At 42.2% G+C, this 24,540-nt stretch overlaps 2 protein-coding genes across 2 annotated transcripts in view; one reads left to right on the forward strand and one right to left on the reverse strand.

Moving 5' to 3' along the window:
- LOC118795345 (guanine nucleotide exchange factor DBS-like) overlaps window positions 1-24,540 on the reverse strand; it is a 54,000-nt gene that overhangs the window by 4,006 nt on the left and 25,454 nt on the right. The window contains exons 16-28 of the mRNA XM_036553769.1: window positions 15,505-15,571; window positions 14,860-14,975; window positions 13,174-13,243; window positions 12,959-13,051; window positions 12,562-12,654; window positions 10,835-10,960; window positions 9,877-10,098; window positions 9,363-9,455; window positions 8,138-8,216; window positions 5,882-5,951; window positions 5,397-5,494; window positions 588-703; window positions 85-200 (exon numbers count right to left, since the gene is read on the reverse strand). Coding sequence (XP_036409662.1) covers window positions 85-200; window positions 588-703; window positions 5,397-5,494; window positions 5,882-5,951; window positions 8,138-8,216; window positions 9,363-9,455; window positions 9,877-10,098; window positions 10,835-10,960; window positions 12,562-12,654; window positions 12,959-13,051; window positions 13,174-13,243; window positions 14,860-14,975; window positions 15,505-15,571 — 1,359 coding nt within the window. The remainder of the gene's footprint in view (window positions 1-84; window positions 201-587; window positions 704-5,396; window positions 5,495-5,881; window positions 5,952-8,137; window positions 8,217-9,362; window positions 9,456-9,876; window positions 10,099-10,834; window positions 10,961-12,561; window positions 12,655-12,958; window positions 13,052-13,173; window positions 13,244-14,859; window positions 14,976-15,504; window positions 15,572-24,540) is intronic.
- LOC118795346 (lactosylceramide 1,3-N-acetyl-beta-D-glucosaminyltransferase A-like) lies at window positions 18,644-24,322 on the forward strand. The gene is made up of 2 exons (XM_036553770.1): window positions 18,644-18,919; window positions 22,746-24,322. Exon 2 carries the CDS (start codon window positions 23,023-23,025, stop codon window positions 24,160-24,162), a length of 1,140 nt encoding a protein of 379 aa, XP_036409663.1. The 5' UTR covers window positions 18,644-18,919; window positions 22,746-23,022; the 3' UTR covers window positions 24,163-24,322.

The following is a 24,540-nucleotide window of genomic DNA, read 5'->3' on the forward strand; positions in this document are numbered from 1 at the left end:
AGCACATGGCTATTAGACTGAAATAAGGTCTAAGAGTGGAGAGATGGGCACCAAGGCAACGGGGGCGGTTCCTTCATTACTCACCACTGCCCGTTTTCCACCTCCCCTGGACACTGCTCTAAATCTCCTGGCTCCAGAGACACATCCTGCACCATTGTCGCCTCGTGCATCAGCGGAACCAGGAAGCGGCCATGGTCTTCCTAACAACAAGGAGAGCAGATCGAGATTGCAGCCGGAGGTGATTTTAGGCCATATTTGTGAGGGATTATCCCCTTTTTCTCCCATAACTAAAAAAAGAAAATATCGGTCTCCCACCATCTCCACCAGTGCAGAAGGCCCTCTGTTTAAAACCGATATTGAACATCAAGCTGATTATAAATGAAGGTCAGGTCAGGTGAGCCACAGGGGAAGTCCTGCACCCCTCCGCTTTCGTCTTTCAAGAATCGAGCTGTGTATCCGTGTGAACCAGGATCAGCCGCAGTTGGAAAAAGACTTGAAGAGGAAAATCTTGCATGAGGGTGATTTGGCGGGCTTGGTGAGAGCAGGGTGGGGAGAGCAGAGCAGAACTTATGCTTAGCGGAACTCACGTTTTTGTCATTCACCTCCTCCTCTGCGTCGGAGGAGTTGGACAGCTCATCAGTGCTAGATGGAAGAGTGTCAAAGTCTTCAGAGTCCATTGGACTCCGGTGTCTGTGGCCCCACCCTGAAAACAAAAGAAGAAAAAAGCAATGGCTAGGTGTACCAATATTTCCTGACAAAAAAACTAGAAAGTAGAATACATTTCAGGTATACTTTATAAATGGAGACTGTACTGTACAATGCAGAGAGACACAAGGACACAAACATGGGCTGCATGAAACATCACATGTTGAACATGCACCTTGCACCTAATGGCACAAAATATGGGTAAATCATAAGTGACTGAATAATGACAGCTTCATTTATGAATGCAGTTTTAGGGAAGGAAACAACACCTCAAGTGGAAAACATTGTGCTCAGGTTATGTTGAGGGATGCCACAACATATCATTGCAGTCTGTGCACTGACACATGGGCGTGATACAGTGCCTCAGTTGTGTCCGTTACTCAAGTGTGAAGTACTTAGCACTTGGGACTCCTTGGTATGGTTACATTCACATACAACAGCATTATACACATCACCTGGAAGGAAAATCAAACATAACACAAGCTCTGATTTCTTGTCACCATAAGTATATGGGACACGGCATGCTTACTACTTCATTTCTACACACAAAATGCCACATAAACATTTAATAAAGTCAACTGGAATTGCATTCATGTCAAGCATTATACAGAATCTTCATATATGTCTCCCATCCACCTTAATAATGTATCTGACACCATGCAGGGAACATAAATCATTATGACCACACATTACACAAGCAGGACATAATGAAACGCAAGCTTATTTACCAACATTGACAACAAGTACCAGGTTTAGTGTGTACACTCCCGGACTATAAGGCTATACCTTTGTAACAGCATGAGGTCACTCTGAACTTCATGTTTTAAACAAGATGACCTGTGACACGGCAATCTGTACACGCAGGCACACACACACACACACACACACACACACACACAAAGGAATATGCATGCAAATACATCAAGCAAGCAGATTGTTTTGATTGATTGATGAGTAATTTGACTAATAAAGATAGCATGCTTTTATAACACGCTGTGTTGCCTGATTATTTGACTGGGAGAAAAATAGCCATTTAAGAATTACACAAAATGTCTGCCAATTTACATTTTCATGCAGATACCGACTCACACTATATGTATCATTGTGTGGTCCTTAAAAGGAACCTTGCCCAGTTCTTGATGGATTAGGTTAGGCCCTGGGGTAGGCAATGGAAAGACGAGGGAAAGATTATGGTTGGATATGGCAGCTGTTCATAAATCAGACAGACAGGGCTTAATATACACAAATACATGCTTTCTATGGGGTTCAAATGCATCTAACATACAGATAATGCACATTTCTCATGACTAAGACTTTGTATTTTATGAAAAGTAGATATCAAGTATACTCTTAAGACTTCAGGCCTACCAAAGAGAATAGGGAGATAGTATCAAACATGTCTTTCTCATATGTCTAAGAGACTGAGACAGGCAGCATGAAAAGATGAAGAAAAATTGCAGACACTTGAAGAATCGACTAGTCCACAGCCGCAGATGAAAAATCAATGGCGGATATGCTAACGAGAAGTACCGTATCGACAGGTATAGTTCACAGACTGAGGTTACATCAACACAGCAATAATTGCCAACATAGTCCATTGTGTCCATTAGACAGATTCTTCCTCTATCATTTTTCCATAATATGCAGAGCTGTATGGAATTATCAATAGGCTAAATTGCGGTGAGCACACTAATGATACACTTCTGCTCCTTTAGGAAACACAACACATAATTTTAAAGTGACACGCACATCCAGCTGGTAAAGTTGCACCAATACACAAATGCAACAAACGACATACCGTACAAATTAGTTAATGTGTGCAGTGTTCACTAAACAGTAAGCCCAGGGTAGACAATTTTCAGACTTGAACAAGCAAGCAGTGGAACAAGCAAGTTACCACCCAGCAATTGTTGATCATTCAGTTAATGCATAGCATTCTCACAATGTTGCCGTTGTATCGCAGCAAAAGAATAAATTATCAGAGCATTAGAGAAACTTTGGCACATCTTTGCATATTCACAGAAGAATTGTTTTGCCCATTCATCAAGGAGATTCATGCCATTTTTTGCTAGCATTGAAGTTGGTACATACTAAGATTCTCAAACCCTGAAAGCACAAAAAGCATTTAGAAACACATCATACAATGACCAGAGTATGAACTTGCTTAAAATGATGCAGTTCTGTTTTTTTTTTTTGGCCAAAAGTTGCCACTCTATCTTCAGACTGTGCACCTGAATGCTGACAATTATTAACATTGTCATTAGTGAAACTGCAGTATTATGCATTATCCTCTCAATAATAACACCAAAAAGGACCTCAGACAGAACCTCAGGAATTTTGTAGTTTGCAGGCAGCGCAATGGGAAGGAGTTACAAACAGGACAAGTAGTGAAGTAAAGGAGCTGGGCTTATAACTACAAGGCTGACATTTTGACTCCAAAATGGGGCACTGCTGTTGCATACTCAACCCAGGTCCTTACACTGAATTGCAGTAGTAAACATCCAGTTGTGTAAATGACGCGATACCTCAAACTGCTTGAAGTATGCAAACCACCCTGGATAAGGGTGTATGAAATAAATAATGGCAACACATTCCAAAGGCATTCAATTTTGTTGATAAAACACTCTGATAAAGCTAAGACAGTAATTGCAGATGAGAATCTCCCCTCAAAATGGTATCCTGTGATACAATGTGTAACGAAGGGCGAGAGCAGTCACCCCAGCCGGCCTCGAACCCGGGTCTACGGAGTACCAAACCTGCAGGTTGACCGCAACACCAAAGAGCCAGGCTCATTGGTATGGCAGTCAGAGCGCATACTCAGCTGTAGTGACAGCACTCTGTCACACTGCCCTCCCCTTCGGGAAGCGGCCCACGCGCTTCACGCACAGAGGTGTACCTCGCGCATTCCCCCACTGTACTTCTCCCATCCCAGTGATTAATTTTTTGTCTGGCAGAATAATATAATTTGCTAACTTGACAGAAAACCAGCTTGCAACAGAGGCATATGATCTGCAGCACTACCTGTTATTAGCAGCTGAAGCAGAGAGAAGCAGTGCTGTAGATGGCCTGCAATAAAGTAGGCATTGCAGTGATCGAAAGTTTCCTTTCCAGAAGAGCACTCTGTCCCTGTCACATGTGCATTTGCAGGACAAACTCCCCAGTCTTCCCTGGCCTCCCGCAGCGCGCTAACTGGACATTTTGCTGAATGTCACACTCCACTGATTCGGTAAGTCATCAAAATGGTTTCCCGTCTTCCTATTTTTTTTTTCTTTCCAAAAAACAGTTTCTCGAGAATTTTGAAGCAGCACTCTGCTCCCGAGTCAACTCTGGTTCACCGAGCGAGAGCGGGAAAGGTTTTTAGATGGGAGAACCCCTTAAAACAGTGTCATCTCTAATGGACAAAATGGGGAATCATAGTCCCCTGTCTGAATGGGTGTTGATATCCATTAGGGGGCAGGGGTCCTACCCTCAGTATACAATCTCCTGCACAGCCACAGATTAAGAGCTTACTTTGCAGCAGCCACAGCTTACTTTTATAAGCTATACATAAAACTGAGCACACCAAAGGGCAAGCTCAACACATCAGTACCTCATCTCTTGTTTTCGCAGAAAACCTCCACGCTCAATGAAAAACCCATTTCATTTCTTCTTCTGATTACTGTTTGGGCCCACATGTGTTCTATATAACACTGTATTTCACTATTCTCTTATTACCAGCACCAGTCTTTGTATGACCAGAATAAATAATATCCTCACACAACAAATCAAATATAATCAAAAATTACAAAATTAAAATAAAAAATTCTTTGTGACAGAAAATGTTACACTGTTAATATGAACAAGTCAGGGACTAACAACCAAGTATGCATCCACCACCCACTGAACAATGGTTTAGCTGGCAAAATATTCCACAGCTTTGTCATCCAGAGCCCATTTCAACCAATAAAATTATCAACAAGTATTCTTACACTGTCCTATCTGACAGGGTGGCCACAGTCCTTTCGCGCCTGCAGGGCAGAATGTGTCACTGTCCTCGTCAAAGGGCCACCACTCTGAAACACTCTGCCAAACAGGTCAACACAGGATACGCTGTCACTCGATTGCTAAAAGCTGGCAGAGGCCCATGGGGTCAGAGGTGTGAAATCGTACCCATTACCTCATTCTCTCTGTGACTCACCGAGGAGTTCTGAGCTGAAGGTGGGATCAGCCAAGGGCGATGGCTACAAGGCCACAGGCAGGAGAGGCTTATTAAACAGTATCTCAGCTCCCAAGCCAGCGTTGTGCTGGTGATAATTTGCTGATGACAGCTGCCATTTTTGCATTGAGCACCCATAACCAAAAATGCATAAATAATGGAAATTTCAAGTCAAGTCTGTGGGTCGGTCTATGAATATTCATGGGTTTCCACTCAGGAAGATAAGAAACTGCCAAGCGACCTAAATTGAACCAAGCTGAGGGATCTCACAGAAGTGAGAGAGCAGTGTGCTGACAGCAGGATCACTGTGGACAACACCACTGACTGTCAAGGAATGTGTCTTTTATTTAAAACCCAGCCAGAGTCAGCCATTGTTGAGGAGGCCCTTTAACTATGACTGACTCATCCTCGATGTGTAACATCCACCATATCCAGATACTGTGAGGTGAGTCTGTAGTGAGGCTGCTGTTTGTTTTGGTTCCACAGCTGGGCTCACCTCTCCTCGGTTTATGGGGAGGGCTGGGGCTTCTCCTCGTGTTTCCTGGCTCCGAGCAAGACGAGTCCGACTGCTTCAGCACTCCTTTAGTCACATTTCTGGCAAACAGCACAGAGTTGGTGTCAATCCACTTTTCAGTAACAAGAACGTTATACATGTGAGAATCTGTGCAACTTAAGTCATGACAAGTTGATAACTATATGAAGCTCCATTAGCTTGACAAGCGAAAAACATGTAAGGCCAAGGAAAGATTGTTACAGAACACGTAACATAAAAAGTAATCAGTATGTCTACGAATGTATGCTTGTATTCACATCCACATAATAAAACATATGTATCGTTATAAAAAAGACATATCATTCACTGTTTCTCTTTCATACATTTATCCATTGTATCTCTCTTCTGTTCATTGCCCATGGGGGATGATGTGTCAATTTTTAAAAAAATAAAATGGCATTCCTCTGTGTAGGAAAAAGTCTCTTTACCTGGAATTGGACTTATTGAGAGAAGTGTGGTACACAACATCACTGATCCTTTGGTGCAGCTGACTTGCCTCTGTGAACAGACAACAAAATTATGTCACATGGGAATGATGTCACTGGAAACTACAGGAAGAGATTGGACTTTACCTTTGACCACCAGCTTCTTTCTAGAACATGTCTTTGTTTTTTTGTTTGTTTTTGTTAGATTAGTTAGTTTTTTTTTTTTTTTTAACAATTTAATGATGATATTTGCAATATATTAAGAGGAAGAGAAAGGTGAGAAAAATACATTTTCCTCTGAAACATCGACTGAGCTAATTTATCTAATGCATATCAGGTCAAGTCAGTTAGGCAGATATGGGTCAGATGGGCTGCTTAAAAGAGAAATGTATGATTCATGACAGTGAAAGAGACAGTGGCTTTTGGCCAAACGCCAAAACAGTCTCATCTTCCACTAGTCTCCCAACGGTCTTTAGAGCGTGATAACCGAGGTAGACTCCCTCCGAGCTGAATTTCAGCTCATGCTGGTGCAGAGCTGCCGGCTGTGAATGAAAGTGTTGTTCACGTCCGTCTCCCGGCAGTGCTGCCCCTCTGTAAGACCTGGTCAGTCTTGCCAGCGCAGTGTACAGCAGCGGGATGTTTTCCTGGCTGTCAGACAAGAGGCGAGGACCAGGAAGGGTCTGTGCTGGGTCGCAATGTGTGTCTGAGCTCACCCCCCCCCAAACACCTACCATCGCAAACTGATGATGCATTCACGAAAGGGTTCTTAAGACCTTAAGAGCCGCCTTTGCTGATTATAGATAGACAATCTGGAGGCCGAACAAAAGACTGAAGCCCTTTCATTTTGTTTCAAATGGCAAAGATTACATATAAGCACGCTGGTTGATGTTTGATATAACATTCACATTTCTCCTGTGTTTTTGGTGTACAATAGATAAGGACAATCCTGACTGAGGTGAATACAACCCATATAAACTGTTGATGAATCTCAAAGTTGGCAGATATTATTTGATAGGGATTGTTCAGGGTATGATTAAAACACTACGCAATTTCTTTTTTTCTTTTCTACCTGATGTTGCTATAGTCACCACAGCTTAATTGCTGTCACTGATTAAGAAATTATACCATGCTGCTAACTAGTGAAAGGATTGAGTAAGACAACTAATGGGACCTACTCCTAAGCTTGTATTTTGATCACGGAAGTGCTGTGAACAAGGACATGATGTACTCTGCTATTCAACAAAGGTACCACTGGTGGACCACAGACTCATATCCATATTGTAAAAGAAACTACAGTACGTTCTTCCCGTAACGGCAAGGGCATAGATTTGCATATGGACGGTAGGGACATGTCCCTACCAATATTTCAGCGAACTCGTTCGCATTATCTTTGGAGTGAAGTCACATTAGATAATTCCGATGTGCCCTTGGTTATTGTGTCCCTACCCATGTTGAGACCAAACCTACGCCCTTGTGTAACAGTCTTTTTGAAACATCTACTGACCTGGGATGGGTTGGGAATTTGCACATAGACTGTGTATCTGATATTGGTAAATTATTCATCGGAAGCACAGCCTATCTTTAGATGTTCAGACCCAGGTATTAAGTCATAAACTGAAGCATGGGCATTCAGGAATCTGCTGGTAACAAAAATGAATCTTAGTGTGCATTATCACTATTAGTATTACCACACACAACGTTTTACAGTGCATCAATGGAAAAAACCTGTATGACAATGAATGAAATATGTGGCTAATAGTGGCTCTTTTCTGTCCATCAACAGGGTGAGATGAGCAATTCCAAACCACGACTGAACTAATGAAACACTGTAAGCGATCTCCTGTCTGCATAACAACTACAGAATGGCATGTGGAATATACACTCAACCAATCAGCTATCCTCCTAACTCTTCTGCTGAATGCAGGCTGGAAGTGAAAGATGAGAAAACATTACAATACATTACATGCATTTAGCAGACGCTCTTATCCAGAGTGACTTCCAACACAATAGAACATAAGTGTATCCATTCAATTTACAGGAGCAACAGTGTCAGACCAGGCTAACAACACTCCCAGACCAGCGAGTAAGAGCATAACATTATTTGAGCCCTACCACAAGGTAACTTGCAATCTGAAAAAAAAAGAAAGAAAAAGCACAAGCACGTGATATATGGAATATTCCCAAGGAGCAGCTGCTCTCTAGGTGCGGCTCTGGAGGGGTAAGGGGTAAGTAGTTGAGAAAAGACGTGTGAAAACATACCTCTGCAGGCCTCCAGCTGTCCCGTCAGCACTTTGCGGATCTCTGACACCCACGAGTTCTTCACTTCCATAGAGGGGGCCTGAGAACGGGACGGAACATGAGTGTCTTTTCCAGTAGGGCTTCCTGGCCCAGGCCTGAGGCCACACTGGGCTGTGCTCCCTCCTCCAACTGAGCTCCTTATTCTTTAGGTGTGACAGAGCTGTCCATTGAGCGCTTATCTGGATTTGAAATCTCCTCACATGCAATCAGCCACTAGTCCTTTTAGAGGGAAACCTGACGTGATGCATCTGGTGCCAGTGAACAGGCGCAAAGTGCTAAAAGGTGGATTTTTCCACCTTTTTTCAGCTGCCCCCTAAACAAAGTCAAGGCGGCTGCCATTAAAGAAGCTTTATTCATTTTTGAATGAATTGTTCCGGGTCCTAAAAAAAACTGAAGAACTCATTGGCATTCATTATGTGCTTATGCATATGCTTTTATATTTTATATTACTGTTTACATTGTCTGTTCATCTAATTTGTATGACATATTCATATAACTAAATTCTTTTTAGCAGACTATTGGTTTCTACATATCTACAATGCATAAATTAAGACTAAAGCCATACCTACAGTGCTGTGGATGCAAGCTATCACATGCATTGTCATCACTTCCAGTATCACTGGCAATTAAAAATTATTTTTAGCATTTTTAATAATTGTGTTACATCCACCTGACTTTCTTGTAATGAAGCAAGTCTGCAACACCACCATATATTCTTCTGGCAGGCACCGCTGTGATGCCTGCAACATGTGATACAGAGGGCAGATAGACACACCCAGCAAATGACTAGGGGATGGACCAGGACACAGCCTGGACTCTGTGCGACAGAATGCAGCCCGTCTCCACTGACTCCATTCCACCGCTCCCATTTTGCAAGCAAAGACTGCCATCCAGTGGCCAATGCAGGAAGTGACAGTTGAGAACTCACTTCTTTGCTGTTCACTAGCAGCCATTATGTCATACTGAGAAATGGCAAGGAAGACACATATATCCCTTTTATGTATCACAATATTGTGTGAAGATTGACTGAATGAGACATGGTCAATTACTGAAAGTCAGCAGTCATACTGCCATAAGCAGAGAAGAAGCTGGAAAAAAAGCAACTGAAATTTTGTGATTGAAATGACTACCTGTATGCATTTCCCCACAAATAAACAAGAACTCCAACACAGGTTAGCCATCATACCTGAATAATGTAGACTTCCTCCCTTCCATTATACCATACTTCAAATTTTTTCATGTCCCCCTTCACATTTTCTGTGATTCCAACAGCACTCATCTGCAAACAAACCACAGGAGAGGGTCACAAGGGCGCGGATTATCACCACAGCCTTGCTGCTAGGATACAAGCGGGAAGGGCCTGCTTAAAGCAATGGTTAAGTATGAAACGCTCGGAGACTGTGGAGATCTCAAATTTCACACGTTCGGGTTTTTCAACATCTGCCACCTGCTGATAAAATTACTTCCTCCCTGTTCCTCTCGCTTCCTGTTTCTGTACGTTGAGACTCACATTTCAATAGATGTTGAACTGAATGCAGATAATGATGCACTGTTTTGCATACTCATAAATTTTTAAGCCCAGCCAATGGCGGAAATACAGGAATTTCCAGTTTTCACAGAGGGAAGCCTCTGGATGAGGGTAAATGCATGAACAAAAAGGCAAAGTGCATGCAGAGAGGGAAGGGTGGTCGTGGACCCACCTTTAGGGAGTGTTTGAAGCTGTAGGAGGGGGACTTCTCGTGGCCCTCCGAGGGCTCCTCCCTTCTCTTGCAGAAGAGGAGCATCTTGCTGTAGAGGAACAGGTGTCTCTGCATGGGCTTGAAGCGGGCCAGGTCTTTCACCTTGCTGTGGACCTTCTTGTGGTCGGTCCACACGTTGAAGGAGCCCTGCATCAGGAGCTTGCCCAGGTCGTTCAGGTTGCCCTAGGGATAGATGCATAGTAACATTCAGAGGCCCTACACAGAAAAGCAGAAGTGTATCAATGCTCTTAATAGACTATCAGCTTATCTTGAACCATCACTGATGGAAAAAAGTGCACAGTAAGTTTCAGGGTGCTATTATTATGCTGAATAAAAAATGACTTTGCAACGGCTACATGAATTTGACTGCTTGATAGAAGAAACAAACTCACTTTGAGTACTTTTTTAGTGTGCTCTTGTATGGTAGTGATAGTGACAAACGCACAATGATTGCTGCACATTTGTTACCTAGGAGCTAAAAAGAGATCAGATTACAGCCTTGTACAGACATGCTTGGCACACACTTTGACCCTTAGTTTGACAGCCACTGAATTACGGAGCTACTTGGAATTCTGATCTTTGATTTGCACAAACCCTTTCATTAGTTGCCTTGAGGAAGTGCACATCTGGGTCCTGATCAAACCTTTAAAACACTCCACAGTTTATCACCAGTGATAGTAGTCCAGCTACTGAGGTAATCAACACCACACAACACAAAGCAGGCTGCCATTAATATGAGGGAAATGCATAACAAATGAGAAAATGACAGACACTGGTAGACTTGATGGCAGTTGTTTTAAATTTTACTGGACCTGTGACCAAGACTGAAGTGTTGTTGTGTGATGTTACAGTTACGGCAAGTTACCTGCACAAAAAAACCAAATGAACAAAAAAAAAAAAAAAGTAAAGCAGCACACACCTCAAACCCCGTGATGGCAATCTGATGCATGGAGTCGTTGACTGACTTTATGATGTCAAGCACTGTTGCCAGGGCCTCCTCCAGCTCCGCGGTGCCTTCTGTGTTTTCACTGCACTTGAGCATCTCCTGGTCAGAACCAAAAGAATCACATTAAAAGCTGTCTCATTAAACAGAGGTTGCTGACCCTGACTTATTACCAGAATTACTATCTGACTTATTTCAGATTTGAAAAAGATGTCAGATGAGTCCTGGGTTTTTGTCACTACTCTTGTGCTCTTGAGCGCAGATCTCCACTTAATTGCCTCAGTGAACATCAAATGTAAACTAAGACAGCCACACTGGATGAAAGCATCCTGGCAAGCAGCTAAATAATGTAATGTAAGAAGTGCTTTTGTCATGAATGGGTAAGCAGTGTAATCTGAGTGTAGATCAAACCAGTGACCTTTGCTACTACATCATAAACTTCGTCATAAGAGACATGATCTGTTCAGTGGGTGTTCATGAGGTGTGACCACCATTCATAACATGCTCAAGGAGACACTGAGCTTTGCCACAAATGCATGATTGTAATGACTAACTTCACTTTTAAAACTTTTAAGGCCATCATCATCATCGGAGTGCTAACCCGTAATTGGCCCTTCCTTTGGAACAGATAAACCATACTGAGCTCCTGACTGCCAATTGAAAAATGCAAATCCAATGGTTATCACACTGACTTATAGAAATTTTGTAAGAGTAGTGTCACACATTGCGGGTTACAGTCCAATCACACACAGTGACTTTCCCAATGACTACGACACTGAACTATTGATTATCCCATTGAGTCCACAGGAAATCTCTCTCTAAAGCTCCCACAGTTTAGAAATGGCAGTTACACTCCCTCACACTCCCTCCAGCAACTGCAGCTGGCTAAAAAGAGCTTACTCAGGTCAGAAGAAGCTAGAATTGCAGGAGCAGTAAAGAGTACTGCTCAGGTTTGAACAAATACCATTACTGCTATAAAGAGCTGGATTATGCTCATGCCTTCAGTGATCACATCCTGACCCTCACAATCACATGTAACTGAAAGCGCAAAGGTCATACAGGGCACGGCAGCAGTTGTGCCTCATGTTCACAGTGACTGCAGTCAACACGTGTCTGCGAATCAGCTGAAGAAATTTTCTCTCAATTCACTCGCTGAAGTGGTATTAGCAATCAACAGCTTTAGCCAATCACAGAGTAAGTTAATGACCCTTACCTAGTTGAACATACAGAATATGACACACATAAAATTTAACCTCTTCTCAGTTAAAGCTCTCATGAGAAGCTCTCATGTGCTCCAATTATGTAGAAAGAGCAAATTTATTCATAAGAAAAACTGAGCAAATACATGTTAAGCATTTCATGCAATGTGGGGAAGAGTTAACGTAATATGCATCGAATACAATTGTTTTCTGAATATATGTTCACTCTTTTGGACATAGTGTATGAAAAGCTTTAATTCTGAAAAGGTTCATGTTCATGTTTGTAATATTTTCTACAGTGAACCACATAAAGTCATAGATTGTACTTGTCTTGGTCTTTTGTTATTTTGGTCATAGTGTGTGCTCTTCTAATTCTTAAAATTAACTTTAAGTATTTCATTTGGAATTGTGATCTTTTGCTCTAGTGCCTAGAACAACCCTTTTAACTTATATAAAAGAGTCAGACTGACAAACAAAGACAAATTTTGTGCCAAGTCAACTTGCCCTCAACATCAGCTGGTACTTGGTGATTCTTTGCACAGGTTTCAGTAAGTATGCATCCAGGGAGAGCTTGTGGTCCAGCTTTTTTTGGCATTCCTATGAAAAAAATAACACAAAAATCCTAAATATTGGCACTCAGCAGTGCATATCCAAAGCTAATACAACAATGAAGAATCCTCTCCTTCTACAACCACCCTTCATTCTAAAGTCCAAGTCGTTTTTTTTTTTCCAAGCTGGGAACTGGGAATTTTCCTACTGACGAATGCCAGCATTTGAAAGTAGAAGCATTTATAAATTTAAAATGGCCTGGTAAGGGTATCAACTCACTAAGCAAATAAATATGACTTTCATTTTAAATTTTGTTCCCTCTACTCTCACATCATTTTGGTAGAAGAGCCACCTGAAAGAATGCACTGTCTCCACACTGTCTCCACAGAGCTTCAGATCGAGGCTTGTTCTGACAGTACTTCGCATAGATCTGCAGGTCTTCTTTCTGAAACACACCACAGACAGAGAACATGTCTCCTTGTTGTACAGAAACACACTCTCCATGCAAGCTAGGCTGTAATGTGTCAAGCACCCCCAACCCGAAAATGTTGCAATGAATGCACTTACTCTTTTCAAAAAACACGTTCCAACCAATTCCGGATTTTCAACACAATTCTCAAGCTCTTTCAGAAATGTCCTACAGATGCAAACACAAGAAGAAATGGGGAAAAGAAAGGGAAGATGGTGATCTTAACAGTCAAAGTCACAAGTACAAAGAATAAGAAATGGCAACAGGAAGCTGAGACACAGAGATGTTTACAATGCCCATTCTCTGCCAAGTTACAGGATTCATGCTTGGGAAAGCTGAAGCTGAAAGGCAGGGATAATTATAGTAAGTTGTCAAAGACAGTGAGAATTCCCCTCTGTTGGAGAGAAGTCTCAGCTCGCCTTTGTAGGGCATGTATGTATGTCAAAGCTCTTGAAAGCTCACCCAGGAAGGCTGAAATTCTTGGGAAGCGTTAAAGTTGAGATGACATTAACCTAGTTAGACACAATACCCCTCGCCTTTTTCAAAATGGCCTACTTACGTTTAACACATTTTCTGTCCTGTTGAACCACGTTATGACACAACATTTGAATACTGTAGCCCATGCAAAGTGATAGGTGAAAGAAAAATAAAAACATGGATTGTTATCAGACCGCCTAGGACTGACTACCTCTGTTCTTCTAATCTTCAAAATACATAGCAAATTATTTTGTTAAATGCAAATGCCCCCATTTAAATTCAATTACAAAAGAAGCATTCATTCACAGTTCATAATAATAATAATCACTTGTTCATACAAATGATGCATTTGAATAAAACTGCATCCAAATACAAAGCAGATACAATAATGGTTCAAGTGAATATCAAAACCAGCCCATTTGTGGAGAAAATGTAAAGTTTCAATACAAAGCTCATCTTAGTTTAAATTTATAATGTTGTCCAGCATTTAAAAAAGACTACAGCGATATACTGTAACATTACTCTGACCAAGAAACATATGTAAAACCAAGCAAAGCCCTAAACATAGTTGCACTTTGACAAAATCAAAATTCTGCCCAGACGCTGGTGTCATAGATAGCTAGCCAGCCTCATCTATCAAGCGGATTTGCACACAGTACAATAAGGGTAAATCCAGTTGTGCTTTTGAGTTGCAAGTAATGCAGAGCTTCCGGGCATGAGAAAAATCAAGTGTTTGAACAGTATGTCTTCCAACCCTTGTAATTATGATATTCTCACCATTTCAGTCAACATGTAAAAATTTCAGATGAGCTATTAAAATAAACACTATTGTTGATAATTACTTCCAACATAACTGATGCAACCTAGTCCATTTTTCTCAAGAATGATGGAGTGACAAATTGGCCTACTTTGCAAAATAAATAGTTTTTAAGATCAAATTGTTTAAATTAGCTGTATGGCTGGTTAGCTATTGTACAGCATGCAATGTTTCGATCAATCACTTCATAAAGCACTGTCAGACGCATGCAGTATTGGTCGTCTTCAGGAGTATTAGGATGCTAAAGAAGGTCAACGACTTGCCAGAGCTGTGAACTGTTGGCCATCAAGTCGCTGCCTTTGCAATGTAATTTGCATTTAAGGCACAGCCCTAATATCTGATGTACACCCAATGCATGAGACTTGAGGGGTCTGTTATCTGTTCAGCAAGGCCTGTGTTCACCCAGTGAAAGCCTGTTATAAATCCAAGCCATGCTGTAGTATGAATGTGCTTGCATGCATGTATATACACAGAGAAGGACATTCCTTACCTGTTGTGGAACTCGTAGATTTCAGAGAGGTTGCCAAAAAGCACTTCTTTTTTGTTTTCCAAAGCTGTTGGAACTAGGCGGGATAACTCTGTGTTCTCCAGCTCAGCGGCGTATCCCTGCAACATGGAGCCCCCAGGCAAATAATCAGTAACAATGACAACAAATGATGATAGCACCATGGACACTGTTATTGACCCAATTAAAATATTTTACACATCATATGAATACACAAGTTAATATGGAAAACAAACCTCACAAAAAGCCATCAACTTGGAATAAATCTCATTTTAACTGCCGCAATTGACTGTGATCTGGCAGCCGCCAGACAACAGATACGGGACACACCTTTTGTAAACACTCGCTCCCTTATCTCACATACAACAGTTCTTTCGTCTGAAAACCGTCACCTTAAGCACCTCACATTCCTTAGCCATCATGCTAAACAAGACCAAAGCTGTAATGTGTGTGTGTGTGTGTGTGTGTGGGGGGGGGGGGGGGGGCAGTTTCTGATGAAAACGGGAATTTGGGTTTCCTTGTGCAAGTTAACATGCAGGCCTGCTGCATTTGAAAGGTCTCCATGGCACCTGGCTTGACAACGACTGATCGTGTACCTTGGTCACAGGAGAGCCAATTAAGACAACAAACCTCCATAATACTTTGCAACTCTTCCACGTATAACCTCTCCGTTTCAATCATCTCATTCAGGATGTGCCTAGGGAGACAGAGGAACAATCTGTTAACAGAGTGTTATTATGAGATAATGTTATTGTACATTGAAAATCATCAATATATTAGTAATGCTGGCAGTACAGAGATCATGTACCATTCTCACCATTACTAATGCAATCATAACAGTGTACAGTACAAAATAATACCCTACTTATCACTGGTGAATTTATCGATTGAATCTGTATTTGTTGAGTGATACAGGGAGTAAGCAACATCTAATGTAATATCAAAGCTTTCATGCATGCATTTTTTTACTTATATCCCAAAACTTGTTCATTAAAAGAGGTTTAGCAGAGGTATCATTTGCTCTGTCTAATTAATCTATTAAAGAGCACATTGGTCTAAACTGAGGTCTTACTTTTGTGCCCTGGTGGCAGCACCAAGAAGTAGATTGCTGGTTGATTACGGCTCAGGTTTATTGCTCAGTTAACATGTTGACATACCAAGAGCTAGGCATCCATCACATTAGGTGTCATTGTCTAAGTCTACAAGTATTCATCACAAAATCACACACAATGATTAAAACCAACGATTAAAATTAAGTACTCAAATGGAAAACCTAAAGACATGAATGTTAGGTCATTCTACTTGAATCTGCTTTGCAGTTTGCCCAGTACATTGTACTCTTTGTTACTAAACGTTGTGGTGAACAGCAGGCAACAGAGAATTGGGGCTGCCAGGAACTAAACTGCAGTCTTATGTGCTACAGCACCACATTGCCACATTGGTGAAAAGTCTGGATCCATAATGAGGTCACAGCATACTCTCGCCAAACTCAGCCCTTGCCACATAACCCTGAAGCTGCATAACCCTCCCCCATCTACCTGACCGACTTCAGCGTGTGTATTTTCACTTTGATGCCATTGTGGTGAAGCAGAGGTGGGGGGCCAGCTACTGTGAACTAAATAAAGGTCATCTGCCCACAGTGCATAGACGTTACCACATAATCAAAGGACTGTACCTATCAGCAAGGATGTAGCATAACTACTGTTTTTTAAATGGAAAGTTCCACATATTTACACTTAACATTTGTTACGTTGAAAGGATGTTTTCAGGACATGTGGGAGTGATTGAATGTTGGTACGCCGTCTTTTGATCCAATTACCCTTTTGTGCATAGCCTCTACAGCAGTTCAATGCAAAGCTTTATCATCTTATTTCAGTAGCAAGCCTCATTTTTTACAATTTGATACCATTAGAAACTAGTAACCCTGCTATCTATACTTAAGTGAGACAGCAGAATTAGTAAAGCAAATCATGTTGGATGCAAGCACATCCCTGGAGAGCAAACACATGCCGAGCCAATGCTGGCACAGCTGCATACAGAATTCGACCATCAAGCCAACATTGGCTTTAGGCGAGGTGGGCCAGTGGCAGAAAACAAAACGTCAGCTGATGATCAGCGAAGGTCGCAAGGGTAGAGTCGCAGTTCCACCACTGCCCCAACATCAGATAAACGATGGCACAGTTGGACGCTTGCCAGATTTGAAGCCATGGCAACGAGGAGGAACATTCTAGGTTAGTCATAAGGCAGGTTGGCCATTGCCTTTCAATTTCCTCTGTGGGGAGTTCAAGAGAGAGAATTAACTTTAGCAGAGGTGAGAGAACTTTAAACCTTGCAACTAACATTTTTAAAATCTCTAAAATTATGCTGGTGTTTACATTTGAGTTAGTGAATGATTAGCCCTTTCGCGCTTAACCGGTGTGATTAGAGCACTAGATTGGAAAATTTCTAGATAACGTTAGCTTTGAGGAAGCAGTGATTTAACGCTACAAAGTACAGCAAATGCACCGGTGAAAACTAGGAGGAGCTTAATAACGCTAATGAAAACACAACGAACCATGTAACGTAACACGCGCGCTACATAGCATAAAATAAGTAACCTACGAAATGGTTAAGTATTGTGTCATGCATAATTGTTAATAATTTTTAAGGCATACGCAACTGGTACTAGAACGTGTTAAATTCTGTCTTGAGGTGCGAGACATGTCGTTAGCGAACTTTGCTAATGCTAACTTAATTACCATCAATGAGGTGAATGAAAACTAGGAGTAGCTAGCAAGCTAGCAAACTAGAAATTAAATATATTACAACATACCTAAAATCTTCCTAAACATCCGTAACGAAATAATTGATTTAGACTGAGGGTGGGTGTTAACAGTAGCCTATTACAGATTACCTCTCCTCATATAGCTATAGGTGCATCAGCTAGCTGGGTGTCTGTTGGATAAAACTATAGTGTTAACATGACTTGAAGTAGCGAATTGTGCTTCCATTGTTGGCCACAATTTCACAAAAATCTTAATCAGACCGTTCTTACAAAATCAACTTTCCATCATTTGCTTGTAGAGTTTTATTTATTTATTTATTTTTACACGATTTTGCAAAGAATTTAAGTGACCATGTATGTATTTATCGTGCTGGAATTTGCTACATAATACACAGAGACTTTATTCATTAAAGACAAGCATTTTTGTTCGTATTATAACTGCAATCGTGATTTAAAAAGTTAGCTGCATCAATTTGAATGTACTCCATATGGGGCACACATTTGTGGGAAAGTTTGAAAGCTGAACGAGTCAGTGGGTTTAATTTCAGCAGGGCGGGGTCAGACAGAATGGAGAATGACTAGCCTTCTAGCGAAACTTTGACTGGACTCCGGGGTGGTTCCAGGGGTCAGACGCCTGCTTCAAACATATTGATCATGTTAGTTAATCATAGCCTTCATCCCCCACCAGGTTTAAGAACCCTCAGCGGACTGAAGGGAATAGACACCAGCGCTATAAAGTGGCTGCCCCGGAACAGATGAGACGTTTAGAGAAGAGACGTCTCCTTTTGCTGGAATCTGTGCAGATAGCAGCGTACATTATACAGACAGCGCGAGATCTTCAGATAGACCACACATTAAACATTTATTGCTGTATACATTTTTCTCAAGCAGAGAGGAAAAAACCTACATATAGTGTGAGAGTGAACGAAATTTTTATGTTTGTGTGACATATCATGCCTTGTGCTGCTTTCTTCTCTTGATACATATCAATAAATCAGCATGAGTTTGGGGCTGGCAGTGAATGAGAGGGCAGAGCTTCCCCTCTGAATGAGCTTCCTCCTCCTCCACGCCCACATAAAGAAAGAGCAGCCCAGGCAACGGTCACAAACGCTTCAACTCGGCTCAGGGAAGCGCCGTCTGGCTGCCGCTAAACTCCACTACCGCCTCCATTCACCAGAGGACAAGCAAACAGTGGATTTCTCTACTGTGAAGTCGACATCTCTGGAAAGCCAGCGCGCTCTTTCCCAGCATATGGACCTAACCACAAATTTTCCCAGGCCGGTAAGTGCTTTTCCTGAGGGGACTGCCCCCACTCCCCAGTTGGAATTCTATTTATACTGCAGCAGACTATGGAGAAATGCAGGCAGAGTTGCTCTCTTTCACAGGCTGATTTTAGAATGGGGTGGGAAAAAATACATTGGAAAAACTTTCTGAACATGTACTAAGGGACAGAAAGGGAAGACATTTTATATTTAGAGCATTACTGAGTGAAGGAAACAGACACCACTAACAGTCTCTGCTGTTTAAAAAAAAAAAAAAGAAAGAAAAAAATATGGAAACTGCTGGAACGGCATTTTTCCAACGTACAATATATCGTTCTGTAGCAAGGCCACAGTATATTAATGATCTACTCGGAAAGTTTACAAAGGTATGTGTACGTTTTGGAAGTTCTTGACCTAATATTGTTGGGTGGGGACGTGCACACAGTAACACACCTATAACATGGATTCTGTGATATGGTTCCCATCCATTTCTCAAGATAGGTTTGAAAAACGAGGATAAACATTTGCTGTTCCAATGTTAACATTAACACCAGGTTTATGCAAGGATATAGAAATGTACTGGTTGTTTACAGTTTGGAGTCTGTTCTTACCCTCAGAAGGATTTCTCTTTACAACATGGTGTTAAGTTATTATACCTAAATATGAAGCAACTGAAATACTGAACAATGAGGGAAATGTGTGCTGGTTAAGCACTGTATTAAACACAGGTAATATTTGACAGCTTACATGCTTTTTTTAAATAGAGCTTTTAATGGGAAAAAACCCATCTGTGTCATTCACATATAAACAGATAATCACAACTGTTGCTGAAAATATTTGCATCTTAAGGAAGCTAAATGGACAGAGAAACAGAAGTGTCACCTACAAGCCTATGTAAAACTACATGCCATTTTCTTTATCTGAATGTCCTCCAGCTCTGAAAATAATAGTGAAAGTGAAAAAGAGGGATCACACTAACACTGGTTGTAGGAGGTTTTCTTACAATAAATAATAAATGCCCAGTTTTAGATCAGTGAGTAGTATGAAACAAATAGTACTAACAGGTTTTTCTGGTATATAAATGATTTGCAGAGCTCTGTCAGAGACAGCCTCACTGGCTGCAGGCAGACCGTAATGCCGTTTTAAAGCTTTTTAAATACACTGACTGATGCGGGACACTAGAGCCAATGATCCCTGCGGTATTGACACTGGGGCTCTCAGAGGCGTGCTTACCGGTGCCTCATTGTTGCCGTTGCCGAGCACAAACTTGCTGTTGTAATGGCATTGTTTTGTCGCTCTGCTTTTTTTCGCGGCCCTCAGCGGTTTTCGACAGGGCCGCCACCTAAACCCCTCCATTATGGGCGCCTCGTGGCGCATTTGCTGCGTAGGCTTTTGCATTCATTTCCAGGCGCGGCAACATCCAGAGCACGATCAAGAGATTTCTCAGCCATGGCCCCAAACTCAAACAAGACCCCAGGGCAGGAAAGCACAAATGTGTTTCCTGTTTTACACTAAAAGGATACATCCCTGAATCTCCGAGATGTTAACTTCACCACCCTGCTACAACAAACATGCCCTGCACTGCCAGTGTAGGTATTTTATGCACCATACTACACACAGAGCCATTTTTATCATTGCACTGATAGCTTTGTACATCTGACCATATGGTGTAGTAAATCTTCATTTTTAGCTCTGACCTGCTTCGTTTTTGCTTCACTTATTTAACAAAGAATGTGTAGACTGTGCCTTGGGGGACCTAGCATATTTTCTGGTGCTATTATTAACTTTCAACTTGCATATGACCCTGGAAGGTAGAAGGAATCTGCCTCAACTCACATAGTGAGTGAGAAACTTACACTAATAGAAACTACTCATCAATGAGAAAATGTTGCAATATTAGGGAAGCAGCGATACTAAATTTGAAGTGAAACTGCTTTCGGTCATATTATTTTTAAAATGGTTATTTGTCACAGATTTTTATTTTGGGGTCCCTGAAGTAGATTGTTCATTAACTTCATGATTTCATTCAATCATAAAAAATAGAAAGCAATTTTGAACCACCACAGTAAAAGTGTTCCGGCATATTGACATATCCATTAACTGGTGTTTTAAAACAATAAAGGGTGAGGTGAAAAGGGTCAAAATCCTGCTAAATACTTAAAGAAAGAGTCCATTAAGAAATTCTGCCATTGATCAATATTGTATTCGGTGATGTCATTCTGCAGTAATTTAGGTCATTAACTATGTAAGCAATCTGTGTGAGGAGGGTAGTTTTTGAAGGTCACATTAGCCAGCCTCTTTTGGCAAGCACATTATAGAACACGTGGATTATGTATGTTCCCATGTGTTATAGTCTCATGTGGACTGCAACTTCGTTTTAGAGTAAACAAGGGTGACAGATATACACCTCTGCATGGCCGATCTCCGGGTCTGAACCAAATAACAGTATTGATAACTGTCCAGTAACTGTCCTCACAAAATGTGCTTTATAAGAAACAGGAAACTGGCACAAGAATCCTTATTGTCTCGTGCTGCTCAGCTTCCTTACAGCTTCCTTTATGGGAAATGAACTCTACTGCATGAAGAGTAAAAATATGCTGCTAGTCTTGATTTGCCTGCCAGTGATTGACCTTTGTCACATGCCACATATAGAATTTTGTTTTAGGTAACATCGTTAACATAGTGTTCTTAAAATAAAGTTATTAATCCTAAAAGGAATTTCTTTGCCACCAGTCACAGAGACACAAAACATAAAATAACAGGACAGTAAAAACTTGTAATAACAAGTTGCAGAATTTCAGTGCGTGAGCTTATTGCACGTGTTTCACATATATTGCACATAAGAGGTTTCACAGTTAATTACACTTAATTTATTGCACTGCGAGGGATCATATGGTTATGGGGAGGAGTTGAACAGTTTTATTGCTGCCGGTAGAAAGGATTGCTTGGTGCACTTTGGAGCCATGGAGCACTTTGAAGATGTCTATACATTTTCTATATGCTTATTTGTGCTATGATTCGATTGATACGGGGAGAACCATATCAATGAATGTTTCAAACAAAACATATTAGTAAAGATTTACAGTGAGATTACATTTTACCTAAAAGTTCTACCCAAGAGGCAATTCATACAAAAATGTATGGAGTCTGAAGAAGACATGTCACATTCGTAATAAATCTGTAAGAATTAAACCTTGGGCAAATGTAATCTCTGGGATGGTTCTGTTGTTGAAATGGCTTAGCAACACATGATTTAGCGACCCTGAGGTGTACAATGAAAAAAGAACTCTCAAAGTCAAATTGTTGTCATCCTTACATGTCAGACTTGAATAAACAACCTAAGCTACAAAAGTTTCTAAAGAAAGGCTGTCACAGAGTCAATGGCGCTGTACGAAAAAGACAATCTCACACTACTGAGTTCTGATTGATGGTAACGTACTACCGGTGTTTGTTCAGATCGGAAATCAGCAGCAACGAGGCACTTTTTCTGTCATTAAGTGGTAAACAAACATTTCCCCTCGTAGAACACAAGTTAATATGCTGCAAGCCTAAATGTTGCTCATACATTTGGGCACAAGTACATAATTCAGCGCAATGGTGCCTGCATGCACCTAAATCTTTATTTATCCTGGTTACTCTATCCAGCATTCAAAAGCGCCTCTCTCCACTCCCAATCTTTTGTTTGTAAAAAAAAAAAAATCAAATGCAAGATTGTCACTGCTGTTAAGGAAAATTGAATGAGTGCTCCCATTGTTCCCGCTTCTTTTGTTCTGGTTGCCTAGTTTGTATCTTGTGAAGTGTTTATCCTGTGGCTGAAAAATATGTGTTATGCATTTCTTTTACAGAGTTGAGGACGTGATGGGCATTGCGGAATGATTGTAGCATTCTCCCAGCCATTGTGAAGGCGGCAAGCACCCGCCACCATGACTTTCTGGGGCCCACTGACGGCACTGTGACTCTGAGGAGATGGTTCTATGTCCCCTGTGCCGTGCAGGATTGATACAATGGCACTCGGACATGCTGGTCATTTGAATAATTACAAGAGCATCGACCACACGGAGTCAATCACTTCCAATCGGACCTGACAAAGGAAGGCAGGAAGCAGGTCCATAAGATTGCAGGATGTTTATGAATTTCAGGAGGATCAGGAAGTGTCAATGCGTGCAGCTGGTGACAACATGCTTCATCCTGTCTATTGTGATGGTGTGCTGGGAGCAGCTGGACAACAATGTGGTGAGCCACATGAAGTCCTATTCTTACCGCTACTTAGTCAACAGCTACAACTTTATCAACAAGAGCTTTGCCATTAGCCGCCAGGACGCGGACAGTCTGAGCAGCTACCCCTACCTCATCAACCACCGGCACAAGTGCGCCGAGAGGGACGTGCTCCTGCTGCTGTTTGTCAAGACGTCCCCGGAGAACGTCAAGAGGCGGCGGGCCATCCGCTCCACCTGGGGGAATGAGACTTACATCCGCCAGGAGCTGGGCGCCAGCGTGAGGGTGGTGTTTGCCCTGGGGGTCCACCCAGACCCGCAGCAGAGGGACGGCGCCCAGCGGGCTCTCCTCAGGGAGGACCGGAGGCACCGGGACCTGGTCCAGCAGGACTTCGTCGACACCTTCCACAACCTCACCGTCAAGCTGCTGCTGCAGTTCCGCTGGGCCCACACCTACTGCAGCCACGCCCGCTTCTTCATGTCAGCGGACGACGACGTCTTCGTCCACATGCCCAACCTGGTTAGGTACCTGCGGGACATGGACCAGAAGGGCGTGCGGGACTTCTGGATCGGCCGCGTGCACAGAGGCGCCCCGCCCATCCGCCGCAAGGACAGCAAATATTATGTCCCTTATGAGATGTACAAGTGGTCCTCCTACCCGGACTACACAGCGGGGGCGGGGTACGTGGTCTCAGGGGACGTGGCTGCCAAAATATACCAGGCCTCACTGACGCTCAATTCCTCGCTCTATATCGACGACGTCTTCATGGGAATCTGTGCCAATGCCATGGGGGTGTCACCTCAGGAGCACGTGTACTTCTCAGGAGAGGGAAAAGCCCCTTATCACCCCTGCATCTATGACAAGATGATGACTTCCCACGGACACGTGAACGACATCCACGACCTCTGGAAGGCGGCCACCAGCGTCGAGGTGCAAAATGTCTCCAGCGGACTCCTCGGCAGGCTTTATTGCACGGCGGTCCGAGCGGCCCTCCTCTGTAAACCATACTATGTGGACACCTACCCCTGCAAGTCTGCCTTTTTATAGCTTGCGCTGACACTTCAGCATCAATCCGAGCGCGAGTCAGTAGCAAGTCTGAGCACGGGCAATAGTGTGGCTTGAGGGCAGTAGTATGGCATAGAGGTAAGGATCCTGGTTCATAACCGAAAGGTTGCTGGTTCAAGTCCCCACTGGGGCAAGGTACTTAACCCACAATCACCTCAGTAAAAATCCAGCTGGATAAATGGATAAAACTGTAACCTACGTAAGTCGCTCTAGATAAGAGCGTCTGCTAAATGCAATGATGTAATGTAATGTAATGAGTCCCACAGCCTTCTTGAGCCAATGGCCCAAGCTTGTGTATGTTTACCTCCTACTGTCCTCTATGGGCGGAGGGGAAAGATGCTCGAGTGCTGTTTTTGTTGC

This window comes from Megalops cyprinoides, chromosome 20 (assembly GCF_013368585.1).
Source record: "Megalops cyprinoides isolate fMegCyp1 chromosome 20, fMegCyp1.pri, whole genome shotgun sequence".
Lineage (NCBI taxonomy): Eukaryota > Metazoa > Chordata > Actinopteri > Elopiformes > Megalopidae > Megalops > Megalops cyprinoides.